General features: G+C 45.0%; 1 protein-coding gene across 6 annotated transcripts in view; it reads left to right on the forward strand.

Moving 5' to 3' along the window:
- Positions 1-19,663, forward strand: part of Dnah8 (dynein, axonemal, heavy chain 8) — a 254,479-nt gene that overhangs the window by 87,368 nt on the left and 147,448 nt on the right. For all 6 annotated transcript variants that reach the window (XM_039099327.2, XM_039099333.2, XM_039099329.2 and 3 more), the window contains 10 exons: positions 2,612-2,712; positions 4,461-4,598; positions 5,276-5,516; positions 7,414-7,613; positions 8,915-9,068; positions 11,039-11,202; positions 12,629-12,731; positions 13,751-13,855; positions 15,234-15,395; positions 17,570-17,794. In XM_039099327.2, coding sequence (XP_038955255.1) covers positions 2,612-2,712; positions 4,461-4,598; positions 5,276-5,516; positions 7,414-7,613; positions 8,915-9,068; positions 11,039-11,202; positions 12,629-12,731; positions 13,751-13,855; positions 15,234-15,395; positions 17,570-17,794 — 1,593 coding nt within the window. The remainder of the gene's footprint in view (positions 1-2,611; positions 2,713-4,460; positions 4,599-5,275; positions 5,517-7,413; positions 7,614-8,914; positions 9,069-11,038; positions 11,203-12,628; positions 12,732-13,750; positions 13,856-15,233; positions 15,396-17,569; positions 17,795-19,663) is intronic.

The following is a 19,663-nucleotide window of genomic DNA, read 5'->3' on the forward strand; positions in this document are numbered from 1 at the left end:
ATATGTGTGTACTCATATGTGTGGGCATATGTATGTGTTCATATGTGTGCACATATATGTATGCTCATATGTGTGGGCATATGTGTATACTTGTGTGTGTTCATATGTGTCTGCATATGTGTGTTGTGCATACGTGTGTGGATGTACCTGTGTGTGAGGGCATATGTGCAAATTCATTTGGAAGATAGAGGACAACCTTGCTCTCTCTCTCTCTTTCTTTCTCTCTCTCTCTAGGGTCTCTCAGTTACCTGCAACTCACCAAATAGACTAGTCTGGGGCCATTGAGCCCCAAGGTTTAGTCTCTACCTCCTCAGTATTGGGATTACTAGTTTAGACTATTACACCCAGCTTTGTATTCCAATCTTGTAAACAGTATTATTTATCCCTTCCCTCCCTCCTTTCTTCCATCCATCCATCCATCCATCCTTCTGTCCATCTCTCCATCCCTCTCTCCATCGCTCTCTCCTTCCTCTTCCCTTTCTCCCTCTTGCTATGCACAGAATCTCAGTTTTGTTGGAGAATAATACCTTGACTGTTGTGAACTTAACACTTAGTTCCATTTCTTAGCATCTCCTTTGGTAGATAAAGTAAAGAGAGCTGATAGGACAGTATGCTCTTATTAGTATAGGAGTTTAAATGTTGCATAGGGATTTTCCCCACTTATCTTAATCCTCAGTGTTAGTCTGCCTTTTGTATGTATAGCTTTAAAACCCTTGGTCCTGGGGCTGGGGATTTAGCTCAGTGGTAGAGCGCTTACCTAGGAAGCGCAAGGCCCTGGGTTCGGTCCCCAGCTCCGGAAAAAAAAACCAAAAAAAAAAAAAAAAACCCTTGGTCCATACTGTACAATATTCCTTGGGTCAGACCAACCATTCATGGTCTCTCTCCATTTGGATGACTGTTTTGTAAATTCATGAAATGCTCAATAAATTTGGTGCCCATCCATCCCTAAGGAATTCTGTTACTTGTTTCTGTCCCCACCCACCTTCAAAACTCTATTTCCTGCAGTGGTTATAGAATATTTTTGTATTTCCTGTCCTCCTTGCTTTCCTAATAATTTAATGGGGTTGAGAGCTGGAGCAATGGCTCAGTGGTTTAGAACACTTGCTGCTCCTGCAGGGAAACCTGGGTTTGGTTCCTAGCACCCACATGGTTACTCAAAATCATCTGCAACTCCAATTCCAGGGAGTCCAGTGCCCTCTTCTGGCCTCTTCAGACATTGCACATACACAGTGTACACACACACACATACAGACAAATGCTTATACACGTACAATAAAAATGAATAAATCTGAAAATATCAGATACTTGTTGTGTGGCTTTGTTGCTAGAAATTCAATTAGGACATGGTTGTTATCTCTAAGCTGCTAAAATAGGGACAAAAGCAAGGCAAAGGAAACCGTTCTGAAGCCATGTAGCTGTGATGGACGTGGAGTTTGGAAGTAGTGGTTTGGATCTCCCAGCCCCAGATGGGAATTACTGAGGAAAGCAGAGAAGGCTCGCTGGAAGAAGAGGCATCGTAGGTGCATTGTGGAGGAGTAAACAGAGTCAGGCAGGGGAAGGAGGATTTGCAGTTTGTGCACAGGTTCAACAGTGAGAGCTAAGCAGGGGCATGTAGGGAGATGTTCACTCTCTGGAGAGCATAACCGTGGAAAAGGGGCTCTGGTGGCATGTTACATTGTAACAGATGGATCGCTACTGTTGTATCATGGGTCACATTTTAGCAATCCAGTATCTACTATTCAACTTTTAATTAAACATTTTAGGAAAGGAGGGTGCCTGAGAGAAGGACAACCAGGCAGTTACGACCTCTTAATCTTCTCCCAGAGGGCCCAAGTTGGGATCCCAGCATCCACATGGTGGCTCACAACCACCTGTAACTTCAACTCTTGGGGATCTGATGCCCCCTTCTGGCCTTCAGGGGCACCGCATACATGTGTACATACACAGAGATACACAGGCACACACAGTTAAAAATAAAATTAATCTTAAGAAAGGATAAGGCGTGTGTTAGCTCTGGCGTTACAATTTCTAGGCTCCATACCATACATAAAGAAAACAAGTTGTCTCTCTTAGGCTAATGTGTCTCTCACTTTGGAGTCCCCTGGGGAGGGGGGAGAAAGAGAGAGAGAGAGAGAGAGAGAGAGAGAGAGAGAGAGAGAGAGGAGAGAGAGGAGAGAGAGAGAGAGAGGAGAGAGAGGGAGAAGAGAGAGAGGGGGGAGAGAGAGAGAGAGAGAGAGAGAGAGAGAGAGAGAGAGAGAGGAGAGAGAGAGAGAGAGAGAGATTGCTAAAGTAGTGAAAAGCCCAAATTGCAGGTTTCTAAAATGCCATTTTATGGCTCTCAAATGTGCAGACAGGGACTTGAAGTATAGCATTTCTGGAGATTACTTAGTTCGTTAGAGAATTTAATGTAAAATAGATGTGTGTAGAGTGCTTGAAAGTTAACTTCCCTAAGTGTTCTGCTCTCCTCTGGTGGCTTGGATGAGAATCAATTTGCCCCACAAATCCTTCCTTTCATAGGCGTTACTCTTTCTCTCAATTATAATAAATTATACTTTAATGGGATCTGAATCAATTCCATGTCGGTAAAAACATCAAAAAATCTTTGTTACAGGCCAATTTCGATGATCTATGGAGGAAATTTGTCACATATTCAGCCGGGGAACAACTTTTTGGATTACCCGTGACTGACTATGAGGTCTTACACAAGACTAGGTAAGTTCTGGAAACTCGCAAGTGTCCCACGCAGATCAGTAAACACCGTCCACATACAGGAAAGAGCATGGCTTCGGTTCCCCTAAATCTTCCCCTTATACCTACTGTGTCTGACTTGTTAGGGGCACAGTCTTCATGGTACTTCATTTTATCTATCAACTTGAGATCTAGAATCACGTGGGAGATGGACCCCAGGCCATGCCTATGAGCAATTGTCAGGTTAACTAAAGTGGTAAGATCCTCTCACTATGGGTGGCGTCATCCCCTAGGCTGGGATCCTAAACTGTGTAAAGAGGAGAAAGCAAACTGAAGGCCAGCATTCACTACCGCTTTGTGCTTCTTGACTGGATAACATATGACCAGCCGCCTCAACATCCTCCCTAAAGGACCACAGCCACAAATTGGAACTAAAATAAGAACCTCCTTCCTGGAGGTTCTTTTTGTCAAGAGTATTTTATCACAGCAACAGAAAAATTAACTAATACACACACACACACACACACACACACACACAGGAAAGGAAGTTGCTGGAGAAGACTTGGAGGCATCTGATTCTTATATACGGCTCATTAAATTAGGCTATCTGAGATAGGGTTCTAGAACTTCTTCCCTTTGACATGGTCATTGAGGAATTCTTCCTCACTCGGCGTGAGATTCAACGTGCTAATCTGTAGTACAGCAGGGCATGCGGCCTTCTGACTCATGGGCTATTTATATAGGGATACTTTATTTAATAATTGCATTTATTTTTAATCGTGTGTGTGTGTGTGTGTGTTTATACATGTGCCACAGCCTGTGTGTGGAGATCAGAGGACAACTTATGCGAGCTGATTATCTTTTTGCACTCTGTGGGACCCAGGTTTCAAACTCAGGTCTTCTGGTTTGGCTACAAGCACCTCTATCTGCTGAGCCATCTTTCTGGCCCCCCGAAATCTACCACCCATCACCAAGTATCCGGTTTAATAAACTCCGGTTCAGTTGTCAGTGTGTTTTCTATGTTGTTCCAGGAAGACACGGAGTAATTCTGAATTCCGACTGTTCTAAGTGAAGGTTTATAAAAAGGGAAAGATGCAGAAGTGGTGCCTCCAGAGCTCTGTTTTTATATTTCGTTGAAACACACAGTGTCACCCAAAGGATGATAAAGTAGTGATTTTCCACTGCGATGTTACCCTGTAGAAAATGTCACGATTCTTCTGCCCCCCTCTTATTTTACACGCCTATAACACGACGTGGGATAACTCTGATTTTGCACACCTTTAACAGGACTTGGCATAACCTCTGAGGAAAAATGAAATTATTCTTAGGATCATGGAAAAGAAAAATGATTTTTAAAAAAATGTAGAAGTAGGGTAACTGGAGTTGGGTGTGATGTTGCACACTTTTAATCCCAGCACTCCAGGGTCAGAGGCAGGGGGATGATATGAGTTCCAGGCCAGCCAGGGATACATGATGATACCCTGTCTCCAAGAAACAAACAAAAAAACAAACAAACAAACAAACAAACAAACAAACAAAACAGGGTTAACTAACAATGTAGTATGTATCTTAGATGTAGAAAAGAGTCCAGATTTGCCCCTTACAAAATAATCAAGCTGTTGGTCCATGCCAAGCGATTCTATGATGTAGGATATTGTGGGACTCAACCTTACTGATGGAGCTTCAACAGAGACTTTGTATCAGGACGCACTACCGCTGTATGCATCTCATGGTCGAGGGACATGACCCACGTCATTATTTTATTCCCTCAGAAAAGAGCTCAACTTGCTTCAGAAGCTGTATGGCTTGTACGACACCGTCATGGGCAGCATCAGTGGCTATTATGAGATCCTCTGGGGAGATGTGGACATTGAAAAGATCAATGCCGAGCTGCTAGAATTCCAGAACAGGTGAGCCTCCGTCACGTTAACAAGGCTCCCGTTAAGACCGATCACAAGCTAGGGCTGGAGGGATGGCTCAGTGGTTAAGAGTGTGTCTTGCTCTTTCCGAGGACCCCTGTTGGGTTCCTGGCAACCACATCAGGTGGCTAAGAACCACTTGTAACTCCAACTCCAGGGCACCCTCTTCTGGCCTCTCCCGGTACTGCATGCATTTGGTGTATCTACCCAACATATCCACATATACCCCTCCCCTTGCAATTAAAAAAATAATTTTTTTTTTAAAAAAAGAGGCATACCATGGTCTGGCGAGATGGTGCAGCAATTCAGAGCACTGGCTGTTCTTCCAAAGGACCTGGACTCTGTTCCTAGCGTATGCATGGTCGCTCACAACTATCTCTCAGTTTCATGGGATCCAACACCCTCTCCTGGTCCCTTTGGGCACCAGGCATAGAAATAGTACACATACACACACGCAAGCAAAACAGTCATACGTATAAAATAAAAATGAAAAGATGCTTCACAAATGAAGGGGGCGGGGGTGCACATTACTTTTGTCTGTTTATAATACTTCCTTCAAAGTGCGAACCAGGGGTTGTGGGGGAGAGCTTTTTTAAAAACCAAACCAACAACAGTAACAACTCCACAGGTGAGAATCATTCTTTTTCTCTTCTTTCTCTTCCTGAAAGATGTCGAAAACTTCCCAAAGGACTCAAAGACTGGCAGGCGTATCTGGACCTCAAAAAAAGGATCGACGACTTCAGTGAGTCGTGTCCGCTCCTGGAAATGATGACCAACAAGGCAATGAAGCAGAGGCATTGGGACCGCATCTCGGAGCTCACCGGCACCCCGTTCGACGTGGAGTCCGATACGTTCTGTCTGAGAAATATCATGGAAGCGCCACTCCTGAAGAACAAGGACGATATTGAAGTGAGTGTGTGAGGGAGGGAGGGGGGGTTGGCAAGCTACTAAGGAACGTTGCCTCCTCCTTTTCGTGAAAATACACTAGTAGACATCACAAACGAGTGGCTGTGTGAGCCTATGTGCACGAGGGTGCAGTGCCTCCGGAGGCCAGAAGAGGGCGTCAGAGGCACAAGTGGTTCTGAGCTGCTTAGAATGGGTGACGGGAACCTCTGAGCCATCTCTCCAGCTCTGACATTTAATTCTACCCTACACGTAGTTGCACATGTTTGTGGAACTCAGAGCGAGGATTTAATATAGAATGTCTCATGTTCGAATCCAGGCGATCCATATTTCTGTGTATCTCTCTTTATTTCCCCATGTGCACAGTCTTCAAGCCCCCACTGCCCTTTCTCCTTTCTTTTTTTTTTTTTTTTGTTCTTTTTTTCGGAGCTGGGGACCGAACCCAGGGCCTTGCGCTTCCTAGGTAAGCGCTCTACCACTGAGCTAAATCCCCAGCCCCCCTTTCTCCTTTCTAGTTCTTCACTAAATACACAACGAATGCCACTGTGAAGAACGGCCACCTTGCTATGCGATGCGATACTAGGGCTCCTTTCTCCTGTCCCTCTGCATTCTGGTGTCTGCTCCTCTCCTTCTTTCCTGGGAGGTTCACTCTTCCTCCTTCTACGTTAGCATTTACTTTGTTGTAGCCTCAACACGAGAGAGAGCCTGGGCTGTATTTCCCTTCTTGGATATCTTACATAGATTTTAAAGTCGTTTTAAGATTTATTTTATTTGTGTGTGTGTGTGTGTGTGTGTGTGTGTGTGTGTGTGTTTTAGATATAGGATCTCACTATATAGCCCTGGCTGGCCTGAAACTCACTATGTAGGCCAGGTTGGTCTAAAACTCACAGCAATCTGTCGTCTTCAGCCTTCACCTGTGCCACCACACCCAACCTTGATTTTTTTCCCTCGATTCTTAAGAGTTATTTCACCCTCTATATTTCTTGAAGGAAAAAAAAAAAGGAGGCTTTGAACTTTTCTTTACTCTTTCAAAATAGCTTTCACGAGTACCGTGTTTTTTGTGTTTGTTGGAGAACAGTTAATAGCAAAGTAAGAAATTGTGTCACGCCTATGAGGCTAGTGAATGTTAGAGGTGCAGAGCTGGTCAGATTGGAGTTGTGGGCATATGCTTGGGCCAGCAAGAAGGAGATAGTTGTGAAGAATTTGGATAGCAACGTTATTCATGAAGATTTATGGTGTCCGGGGTTTCTGAAGTACTCCAGTGACATGGAGGGTAGATAGGGGTTGATTAGGTATATATTGATGTCAACATTAAGATAAAATGACCGTCTGAAACACATTCATGTTAGAGCCAGTCTACTCTCCTGTCTTTTAGCTGCACTTATGTTAAAAGAAGTTTATGGTATTCATGTATTTTGTTTTTGGTGAGTGGGATGTTATGTCCCAATTTTTTAATTCAGTGCTTCTCACAAAGGCTATTTTGAATTAAAAAATGTAAATTAGTATTGTAGTTTTCCTTTCCGATATTTTAAATAATTATTTATGGTGTGTGTGTGTGTGTGTGTGTGTGTGTGTGTGAGTGTGCGTGTGCGGAAACTATAGAACTATAAACTTCCAGGAGTTGGCTCTCTCCTACCGCCCGGACTCCGGAGGACTGGGCTCACATCATCAGGCTGGGTGGCAAGCACCGTAATCTGCCGAGCTGCCCCACCTGCCTGCCTTTTCTAGATGGTTAATTGGTCCTGACATGAACCTGCAGCGTGCTTTCTCAGCTACAAGTCAAGGAAGGCGCCCAGCAAGGCAACTTCCGGTCCCTCCCGCGCTACGCGTGCTGTGGATTTACAATGCACAGAATGAGTGCTCCTGAGAATCCCGTGACCCGTTCTCTTTTCTTCCCCGAAAGGACATCTGCATATCCGCCATTAAGGAGAAGGACATTGAAGCCAAGATGACTCAGGTGATTGAGAACTGGACCAACCAAAACCTGAGTTTTTCAGCGTTTAAGGGCAAAGGCGAGCTCCTGCTCAAAGGAACCGAGTCTGGAGAGATTATCACCTTGATGGAGGATAGCTTGATGGTCCTAGGTTCCTTGCTAAGCAACAGGTAATTTTATAATTCCCAGGTGAGATTTAAATTTGGTGTTTATAACTGGGGCATTTAATCAGGTTCTGCCCCACTGTTCAATCGTCTGCGCGTACCTGTACACAGTGTCTGTTTTTCCTAAGAATCTCGACCGCTCCATCACCCTCCAGAGGTACCATCTCCCGTGTTTTCCCAGGACGGAGACTCTCATAGGTGTTAGCCCCAGGATGGGCAGTTCAGCCAGTACTATGCTCCCTACAGAGAAGTCACCCAGTGAGAGCATTTGGAACTCCAACCCTCACAGCTGATCTCGGGTTTTTGTTTTTGTTTTTAAATTACACATAGGCATCCATCAGTCTGTGTGTATGCCACATGTATACAGGTGCCCATAGTGGACTCCCAAAGGGGGCGTCTGATCCCCCGGAACAGGAGTTACAGATGGTTATGAACCATTTGATATGGATGCTGGGAAATGAACCCAGCCAACGCTTTAAACTGCTGAGCCGTCTCGCCAGCTCCAGCTTCTTTCCCTCACTTGCCTAAGAAACACATCACAGCTCCGTCATCCACAGAGGCGGATGTCCAGGGAACGTGGGCATTCTAACTCTCTAATCTGGGAATCCCTCACTAATGACCGGCCGGCATCCAGCATGACCCCTGGCCCCAGCCTGTACACGTCCCGGGTCAGGGAATCGTGGGATGGATTGTTGAGGTGAAGATCACTGTGTGAGTCTGAGTCCTGGCAAAGGTGACCGTAGCATAGCCACTGCTTCCTAGACTTCACGGGCTGGCGATTCCCACAGGTCATTACAGATTTACCACTGAGACCTTCATGTGTGACAATCTCTTGAAATCAGACTGTAGGCTGACCTGAAGAGAGGGAGCAGCCAAGAGATGGATCCGGGTCTTTGGTCTGAAAGTTCGTAGCTTCTATTCTCCCAGCTAATTGCCGTGGGTTTATTGTTTTTTTGTTTTAATATATGTGTAGCTGTGGGTACACTGTATGTGTGCAGGCACCCCAGGGAAGCCAGAGGAGTGCATTGGATGTGAGTCCTTGAATCTTATACTTAAGTGGACATAACCTGGTAGAATATACTTACAGCTCCTCTTGCCCTTATTGTTCTCTGGAAGGGAGAGTTCATTTGGAAGTCAGTTCCCAGCATGCATAGGGCCCTACTGGGGAAAGCAACATGGTTATTTGAGAAGTTTCTCATTCCGGGAGACCCCCTCCTCCCGGAGATGTGTGAAGCCCGAACGTGTCAGCAAATCGTATCCCAGCGCCAGCCACTGTCAGAAATACGTTTCCTATTCTCCGCTTTCAGATATAATACCCCGTTTAAGAAAACTATCCAGAATTGGGTCTATAAACTGTCCACCTCTTCGGATATCATAGAAGAGTGGCTGGTGGTCCAGAACCTGTGGGTCTACCTTGAAGCCGTCTTTGTGGGTGGCGACATTGCCAAACAGCTGCCCCAGGTAAGAAGAGCTTTTGCATTTATTTTAAAATTCTTTAGTGAGCTGGGCCTGGTGGTGCAAGGCCTGTGATCTCAGCTACTCATGAGTCTGAGGCAGGGGGATTTTAAGGCCTTGCTGGGCTACTTTGTGAGACTCCCTCCCAGAATGCAAAGGAAAAAGAGGGTTGGAGGTTAGGTTTAGTGGTGCAGTACTTGCCTAACACTGATCAAATCCTGGACCTGGGTTCAGTCCCTATGAGTATCTAAAACAATATTTGGTGCCATCTAAGTCTTTGTGAAAACCTTCACAAAGATACATGATTATGTCTTAATTTCTTTTATACACTTTATTTTGTGTGCATGTGTGCACACATGGGTGTGTGTGCATGCCACGCCATGCCTACAGAGATGATCCTTGCAAGTCAATTCTCTCACCTCCCATGTGGGTCCTGGAGATTTGAACTCACATCATCCTGCTTGGTGTCTTTACCTGCTTGGCTGTCTTCCTGGTCCATGTGGTCGAGTCTTGATAAATCATGTCAGGAGTTGGCAAACTACAGCCCAGACACCTGTTTAAAAAAGAAAAAGTGTTAGCTTTGAGAGATGGCTCAGGCATTAAGAGTCACACTGCTCTTGTAGAAGGACCCAAGCTCAATTCCTAGCACCCACATCAAGTGGCTCACAACTGTCTGCTTCTCCAGCTCCGGGTTATCCCACATCCTCTAATAGCTTCTGTAGGCATTCATGGGCAACCTCCCCACCATGTACACATACTTAAATTTAAAAGTAATTTTAAATAAAGTTTTACTGGAATACAGAAACACAGGGGGTTGATCTCGGATTTACGCTAGGAGAAAGAAAAGTCCATAGTTTCACATGGTGACATCTTGAGATTGGGTAGGTTAACATTCATTCGAATGGAGAGCCACTAAATTGTTGTAGGTCCTTCTTCTCTTGAACCAGTCCTCTGAGAATAGTACTAAACTTAACCTGTGTTTAGTTAAGCCCAGTTGAACTATAAGTAAACCCACTACTAGCAGGTCAGGAGTAAACAGTGTGTGTGTTTTAGGGGGGGGGCAGTTTTAGAACTATGTATCGAAAGGATGGCTTTATTTGGAGTCTTTTAAATAGGCTGATGACTTGGCCCGTTAGTATAGTGACTGCCTAACACTCAGGAAGCTCTGGGTTCAAATCCCAGATGAAGGCAGGAGCATGAGGAATCCAAGGTCATCCCTTGGGTATGTGGTGAGTTCGAAGCCAGTTTTGGGCTTCATGAGACAGTTTACTCTTTCAGTAGCTAACTTTCCTCTTACACCGTTAAGCCCACTCACCCTAAATTTGTCCATTTGTAGACAGGATCTATGCAGGTTATAAATCAAAGATTAAAAAGCACGAGAATGGCCCGTTTCTCTTTGCTGCACAATTTCTTCTAGAATCTAACGCTAAAGTGTATTTCTAATTAGAAAACGGCACTTTAAGAGGAGGCAAAAATTATGCCAATTTCCAGGGGCATTTTTTTTTTCTGCAACCAAACGAAAAACTTAATATCACCCACAGCACACAGAGAGTTTTTATTTGCAAGTATGTAAATGAGACTTTGTTCTGCGGTTTCCGAGCCCCCCCCCACCCCCGTCCCCCTTTCTCCCTGAGGTAACTCAGAGCTCCAATGATTCCAAGGACTGGAGATCAAATTATCTCCGTGCCTCTTCAGTTCGCTCATCAACCCAAAACACCTGGGGTGCTGAAAGACTAGATTTGAACCTTAAGTTGATAGCTCTGTGAATTAATCATGTGACACTTCAAAAACTATATTAAATGCTAGGAAACAAACAAGCCAGGAGCCCCATTGCGACCGAGCAGAATTTTAATAAGCGGCTTCACAGGTTTGGGGGTCTCATTCTTTAGAAATAATTCAGATGAGGAAGGGCTTGCTTTTTTCCCCCAATGATCCGGACGCTAACCATCATCACCCAACCACGGACTTGCTTTTAGGAAGCCAAACGTTTCCAGAATATCGACAAGTCGTGGGTAAAAATCATGCAGCGAGCTCACGAGAACCCCAACGTGATCAGCTGCTGTGTGGGGGATGAGACCATGGGGCAGCTCCTGCCTCATTTGCACGAGCAGTTGGAGGTCTGTCAGAAGTCCCTCACAGGGTAAGAGTCCACCCTTCCCCATGCCAGGCCTCGTCACAGAACCACTCAGTCAGTTCTGAATGCCTTTCAGGTGTTTCTGTGGATGGCTCCACTGGAAATAGCAGTCTAAAATCCCCATAAATTCAATTTTCCAGTAAGGACATGGAATGGGCAGGCTGAGGCACCGAATTAACTTCCTAGGGCTATGGTGCCAGTCACCACAGTCTGATGGCTTGAAACAAACACAACACACACACACACACACACACAAACACATACACACACATATACATACATGCGCACACACACCACACACACACATGTGCACACACAACACACACATGCACACACACACATACACACACGCACACACACCACACACACATGCACACACACCACACACACATGCACACACACACCACACACACATGTGCACACACAACACACACATGCACACACACACAAACACATACACACACGCACACACACCACACACATGCACACACACCACACACATGCACACACACACACCACACACACATGTGCACACACAACACACACATGCACACACACACAAACACATACACACACATGCACACACACACACACACACACACACATAATTTTTTTCCCCTCTGGAGCCTGTGACAGAACTGTGGTGGCTCTGGGGCTTCTGGGGCTTTTGTCATAACCCCGATGAGTGTGTCTTCACAAGAGTGGGTCTTGGGGTTGGCTCACCTGCATATAGGACACTGTTTCCTTGGGATCATGGGACAGACACAAACACAAAAGTTCTCTCTTTTAAAGAAAGATCTTTGAATTCATTATATCCTCAGAGATCACCCTTCCTGATAAAGTCACATTTACAGGTGTCAGGGTGTCTTTTAGGGGACTATGCTGAGTCCAGTTTGGGCATGGAGCAGGGGTGTGCAGTTAGAGGAGGGCTGGCCAGACAAACACATGGATCCTTCTCTCCCCTCAAAGACGTTTTTGAGGCTGTTAAAAGTTACAATGGCATCCGTTCTTAGTTTCTAGTTAAAATATGGTGTTGACATGTCCCAGTTCATCCAGGTCTATCCCTCCATTCCAACATCATGGCTAGGTGTCCTCTGTAACATTCTCAAAGTAATTTACCCCAGATTTAAACCATGTAGTGCCCATTCATGGGAGGCTCCCTGAGAAGGAAGATGGTGACAAATGAAAGAGAGGAGCCCCTACTCCCCCCTTTATCATTGTCAAGACCCCCTGTGTCCCGCAGATGCCTTTCTCTGGGACTTTGTCACCAGATATCCTAGAGGCCGGTGAGAAATGCCTGTTGGTGTTTGCTAGTCTCTTACTGGCCAAAACAAAGAAGCGCGCACGCGTATACACACACACACACACACACACACACACACACACACCCCCAAAGGAATCACCTGGTGAGACACTCTTGACTCCTTTGAAGGTATCTGGAAAAGAAACGACTGCTGTTTCCAAGATTCTTCTTTGTCTCCGATCCCGTTCTGCTGGAAATCCTTGGACAGGCCAGCGACTCCCATACCATTCAGGTACAACGCCCACATCCAAGGGTCAAGTCTCCCTGTCCGTGGGGGGCATACAATCAAGAACGGAGAAACAACATTAACTTCTTTGCGGTACAAGACAGGTCGGCTGAGACTCAGAAGCCCTGACAGTACAGCTGAGAGGTGACTCCATTGCTAAACAGATGTGAGGACCCAAGTTCAATCCCCCAAACTACATTAAAAAAATTGTCCGGGACACAGTGGTGCATGCCAGCACCAAGGAGGCAGAGACAGGTAGACCTCTAGGGTTCTCTGGCTAGTTAGCCTAGTTGACTCAGTAAGTTCCAGCCCCCCTTGTTCACAAAACCAGTAAGGCGGTGTTTAGGGAGTGACCTGTAACGTTCTGTGCACCCCCTACAGCACACATGCACACACATGAAATTCATGCTTGCCTATATACCTACAAAGTAGAATGATAAAATGTCCTACTCTGTATGTTTGCAGGGCCTACTGACCTCACACAGTCCAGTGGGGAGATGGAGTGCTAACAGTCACCATTCACTAATTGCCTGGCTCTTGGTTTTCTGGCCAATCATGTTCTTTACCTGTGACACCTGGGAGTTGTAAATGGAGTCGCACAGAGTTGAGAGGAAAAGAGAGAGGGATCTGGGCCCAGCAGGGAAACAGGCAGGGATGATATGGTTCAGTCTCCATCTGGAGGGCAGAAAGGGATGGCCAATGAGCTGGTACAAGAAGCAACTTTGCTGGAGGACAGTATCCTATAGGATTAAAAAAAATACTTTATTTATATTTTTGTGTCTGTGTTATATGCACATGAGTGCAGTATCCTTGGAGGCCAGAAGAGGGCACCAGAGTCCCCGGAAGTTGGAGTTGCAGGTCAATATGAATGCTGGGAAGTGATGTTGGGTCCTGTGGAAGGACAGGATAGCTCCTAGCTGCTGAGCTCTCTCTCAAGCCCCTACCAAGGCTTTAAACAGCACCTCAGTAGCTTAGGCATTTGGTCCCATGTATGATGTGTTGGCGCTGCCTTGTGTCTCTTGCAGCCACACCTCCCTGCAGTGTCTGACAACATCAATGAGGTGACATTTCATCCTAAAGACTATGATCGGATGACGGCCGTTATATCGAGAGAAGGAGAAAAAATCATGGTAATTTACCTAAAAACCTTGTTAGTAGAACTTCCCTGAGGTTGAGGAGAAAGCAGTTTACTTTTGAAAGATAAGGGTTTGGGGAGTAGGGTGAGTAACCTTGGGTTCGAATTCTGTAGCTCCAGCCTTGCTAGGAATTAATGTAGATAGATAAATCATTTAACTTCTCTAAGACTCATTTTATCACCAGTTACATTGGCATTTAGACTACACGATCTCTGTAGTCCCTTTTGATCACGATTTTAGCTCATTTTTACCTGTGCCTTTCAATATTTTGCATAGGGAGCTGGAGCGATGGCTCAGTGGTTAAGAGTGCTGGCTGCTCTTCCAGAAGATCTGATGTTGGTTCCCAGTACCCACATGGTGGCTAACACTCACCTATAACCACAGTTCCAGGAGACCTGACAACTTCTTCTGGCTTCCTTGGGCTTGCACATTCACTGGGTGCACAGACACACAAGCACACACAGATGCATACAGACATACACACACACACATATGCACACGCACATGTGCATGCTCACAAGTACACACACGTATATGCATGAACACAGCGCACATGTGCACACATATACACACATGCACATGCATGTACACACACATGCCACATGCTCTCACACACAGGGACATACATGTGCATGCATACGCATGCACATGAACACACACATGTACATGCACACACATGCACATGCATCTACATGCACATGCCCATACACGCACACACACCACATGTGCACACACACAGGCACATACATGTGTGCACACACACATGCAACATGCACATACACACGCACACACAAGCATGCACACACACTCACACAGATGCACAAAGATACACACATGATGCACATGCACACACATGCATACTTGTACATGCACACATGCACACATGCATGTACCTGCATATGCATGTACACACACACACCACATGCATCCACACACATACATGCTACATGCACACACACATGCACACACACACACATACACTTACACATAATCCCACACACATGCACAGTGAGATGGGAGAGGAGAGAACTAAAAATATTCAAATAGAGCTGAAGCCACTACACGGCATGGGTACACTCATTCAAGCACACCTGTGCATACACATGTATACAGTGCTCACATACACAAATCAGTCGATAATGGACACGAACTATAGAAGAGCTCATCTTGTGTCATAGCACTAGGGTTCATCATGTGTGATGTGCAAAATTACATTAGGTTTTTTTTTTTTGTTTTTTTTGTTTTTTTTCGGAGCTGGGGACTGAACCCAGGGCCTTGCGCTTGCTAGGCAAGCGCTCTACCACTGAGCTAAATCCCCAACCCCAAACTACCACATTAGGAATTGGTTATGTGTTTTGTTTTTTTTTCAAAGCTGGATACTCCTGTTATGGCCAAAGGCCCGGTAGAGATTTGGCTTCTCGACTTGTTAAAAGTACAGATGTCGTCATTACATAATATAATCCGGTCAGCCTTCTACCAGATCAGCGATTCGGGCTTTCTCCTTTTACCTTTCCTGAACCACTTCCCTGCTCAGGTGAGGCTCGCTGTTTACTAAAATGCAGATGTGGAAGTAGAGAAGGGCCTGTGCTCAGCCTGGTGACTGACTCGGAGGTCGCTGCCAAACTCCTGCTCCATTCCGAGCCGTGCTGGCCTATTTCCTATTCCTCCTCTCCTCCCGTCCATGGGGGGGCAGGGTGTCACTACAACTCGAGGAGCTGTATTAACGGGTCTCAGTATTAGGAAGGTGGAGGACCACTATCATCAGTGCATACACACACGTATCTCACTGTATAGAGATAGGATTCAGACAGGGATATGGACACACACAGGGGAAATAACCCTACTTCCCTTCCATGATGTGAGTCCCATCTTGTCAGGTGGGAGTGGGTGTTCTTGCCAATGGTTCCCCTGTCCCGAGTCTCTCACATGCTCCCTGTGATAGGCCAAATGTCATTAAACCCTAGAATGGGGAATAAAGAACTGCCCCTTTCATTAAAACCTCACCAGGACAGACGAAAAGTAGTTTTTAGTCTCTTTGTAAGTCGCGCAAAATAGGAGAGATACCCAAGGGGGCGGGGACCAGATCTTGTCGCCATGTTTCCTGCTCCTTCCCGAGCTTCAATTACTTCCCAAATTAATGAGCATACTTTGGGGACAGCCGAGGAACGATTGGTCATTAATTAGTCAAATGGTGTCAGCACAGACAAAGGATTGCCCTCCACCCTAGAGATGACTTCAAGGCTGCGGTTTTAAAGTTTTATAGTTGCCTTGAAAATTTTTAATGTTCTTGTTAAAGATTTTTTTAAAAAAACATTTTCCTTTGTAAGCCGAAGAAACAGGCTTCTTAGCAGTAAGACGGCATATTCTCTCTGTCCCTGGAAAGCGCACAGCACGGTGTTCTCAAGCCTCACTCCGACCCGGGAGTTAGGAGCAAATTCAGAGCGGTGGAGGACTTGAGCAGGACGTGATGGGGAAGCTGGACATCTTCCCAGATTTCTGTGTGTGTGTGTGTGTGTGTGTGTGTGTGTGTGTGTGTGTATGTGTGTGTATGTGTGTGTGTGTTCTTTCTTTAAAGCAGTTTTTTTTTAAAAAGATTTACTTATTTATTATATATAAGTACACTGTAGCTGTCTTCAGACACACCAGAAGAGGGCATCTGATCCCATTACAGATGGTTGTGAGCCACCATGTGGTTGCTGGGATTTGAACTCAGGACCTCTGGAAGAGCAGTCAGTGCTCTTAACCGCTGAGCCATCTCTCCAGCCCTAAAGCAGTTTTTCAAATAACTGAAACCTGCCTGCTATCCAGCTAATTAAAAAAAAAAAAAATGCCTGACACCTCATCTCCAGTCTTATTCAGAACACATTTTAAAGATTGCGAATGTGAGGGATCATTGGTATAAAAATCTGAGGAAATTTGAAAACCACGAAAGTAGGAATAAAAATTACTTCTATTGGGGTTGGGGATTTAGCTCAGTGGTAGAGCGCTTGCCTAGGAAGCGCAAGGCCCTGGGTTCGGTCCCCAGCTCCAAAAAAAAGAACCAAAAAAAAAAAAATTACTTCTATTTATACTGCTTGGAAATGATTACTATATTTGACTGTATTCCTTCATATATATATATATATACACACATACACACACATATATACATATATATAAATGTATATGTGTGTGTATATAATGTATATATGTATGTGTGTGTGTGTATATATATATATATATATAATGTATATATAGTGTATGTGTGTTTTCCAGGCACACTGTGACACATATGGTGCATGCACACACACACACACACACACACACACACATAAAATTTTTATTTAAAGCTTACAAAAAAGTCAATCCTATCTGCTTTATGTGAATAAATGACAACCAGGATTAAATGTGTACATGTCATGTATGTGTTTCTGCTGTTTGTAAGTTGTAAGCATGTTATACATGTATCTGTGCTGTTTGTAGGTTGTAAGCATGTTATACATGTATCTGTGCTCTTTGTAGGTTGTAAGCATGTATATGTCGTTCATGTGTGTCTGCTGTTTGTAGGTTGTAAGCATGTTATGCATGTATCTGTGCTGTTTGTAGGTTGTAAGCATGTTATGCATGTATCTGTGCTCTTTGTAGGTTGTAAGCATGTTATGCATGTATCTGTGCTCTTTGTAGGTTGTAAGCATGTATATGCCATTCATGTGTGTCTGCTGTTTGTAGGTTGGGCTTCTGGGCATTCAAATGCTGTGGACACATGATTCAGAAGAGGCTTTGAATAGCGCAAAAGATGACAGGAAAATCATGCACATAACCAACCAGAAGTTTCTGGACATTCTAAACACTCTGATTAGCCAGACGACGCATGACCTGACCAAGTTTGACAGAGTGAAGTTTGAAACCTTGATCACAATCCACGTGCACCAGAGAGATATCTTTGATGACTTGGTAAAGTATCCTCCTCCTCCCGCAACCCAGTGCCTTGTCAAAGCAGTCAAGTCTTACATCTCATAATGAGCAGTTACACGTGTTCAGAGTGATGGATTACACGAGCTCACTCATACATGCGTCTTTTTACACTGTCGACACCTACATACATAGGTGTCGTGGGCACTTCAAACAAGATGGGTGTATTTTAATTCATTAGTCTTTAAAAGAAATTTGGTTTCTTTTCTTTTTCCCCTCCTCCTCTTCTTCCTCCTCCTTCTCTTCTTCTTAATTTTCCTCTTCCTTCCTCCTTCCTCTGTTGCTGCTGCTGGTTGTTTTTAAATCACTCCATTGTGGTGAACTCGCACATGATTTTGAGACAGGGTCTCACTGTGTTTCCTTAGGTATCCTGGAACTTGATATGTAGACCAAGCTGGCTTCAAACTCACAGTGACTCCTCCTGCCTCAGTCACACACCGCCACGCCCAGTTAGAGACACAAAAAGAGAACGCATCACACAGCCACTCAGAGAAACACTGCCCGCTTCCAAACTCATCGTGCCTCCCCAATGTCTTTCTATTCAGGTAGAAAGACTGTTCTGAAGCCATGGAACTCCACAGAGGATTTTACACTTTAGCTACTAATTACTGTTTAAAAATGGACTTACCTAACACAGAGACACACAGACACACAGACACACACGTGCACACACACACACACACACACACACACACACACACACACAGAATGAAACAGTGACAGAATTGAAGCCAGAAAAACAATTATTTTTCAGTACAGTATAACCTTTAGAAAAGAGCCTTAGAAAGTGTATTATTAGACCCGGAAAGATAGGCTACAGGCAGAGGACACAGGAGCTGTAAAAAGAGAATGCAAAGCCATTTTTTCCCCCTTGAAAGTCAGGAACCAGTTGATTTGTTAAGAATTAATTGCCCTACTAAACAAATGGCCCAAGGCCAGGAGCTGTGGTGGACCTGTTGAGAAAGGGAGACTTCAAGCCTCCCCAGATGTGCTTGGCTGTTGTCCCATTGTCATCTAGGAGAACTTGATTCAGCCAAGAGTCTATAGGTAGGGAGTCATAGGGTACTAATTACAGCTTTGGGCCAGGTCAAGTTCTTCCAAAGCTGGAACCCCTTGAGTGTCTCTAAACAGAGACACTCAAACAGTTCCTGTTGTTAGGATTGAAACAGACAAAACCCAGCTAAAGGAAGGCTTGGTTTTGGCTCATGGTTCAAGGCTCAGCCTCTCAGCCCAAGGATGGTCAAGGCCATAGCAACTTGAGGCAGCTGGTTGTGTCCCACCCACCACCGGGAAACCCAAGACCGTGGGTGTGTGCTGCTGCTTAGCTTCTGTATCCATTGACATCTGTTTCTGCAATAAAATACCATCACCAAGAGCAAGTTAAGGATTGAAGTGTTTATTTCAGCTTATGGTTAGGGTTTATAAAGGCATGGATGGCAGGAGGGGCAGGAAGCTGGCTCATTACATTTTGTCCCCATGCAGGAAGCAGGGGGGTGGAGTGGGAAAGAGGAAGGGAGAGAGGAGGAGAAGAGACATACAGAGAGACAGAGAGACAGAGAGACAGAGATAGAGACACAGAGAGACAGATAGAGAGACAGACAGAGAGACAGACAGAGAGGCAGAGACAGACACAGCAAGCCAGAGAGAGAGAAGAGGAAGGAGGAAGTTGGGCAAAGGCTATAAACCCCCAAACCTCAGGCCTAGCACACTCAGAGGGGATCTACTTCTTAAAGGTTCCATGGCTTCTTAAAACAGCACCCCAGCTGGGGAATGAACCCTCAAATACGTGGATCTACAGGGGACCTCTCTCATCCAAACCAGCCACCACAGCCTTCTTTCTCCATGCACATA

This window comes from Rattus norvegicus, chromosome 20, assembly GCF_036323735.1.
Source record: "Rattus norvegicus strain BN/NHsdMcwi chromosome 20, GRCr8, whole genome shotgun sequence".
NCBI classification, from domain to species: Eukaryota; Metazoa; Chordata; class Mammalia; order Rodentia; family Muridae; genus Rattus; species Rattus norvegicus.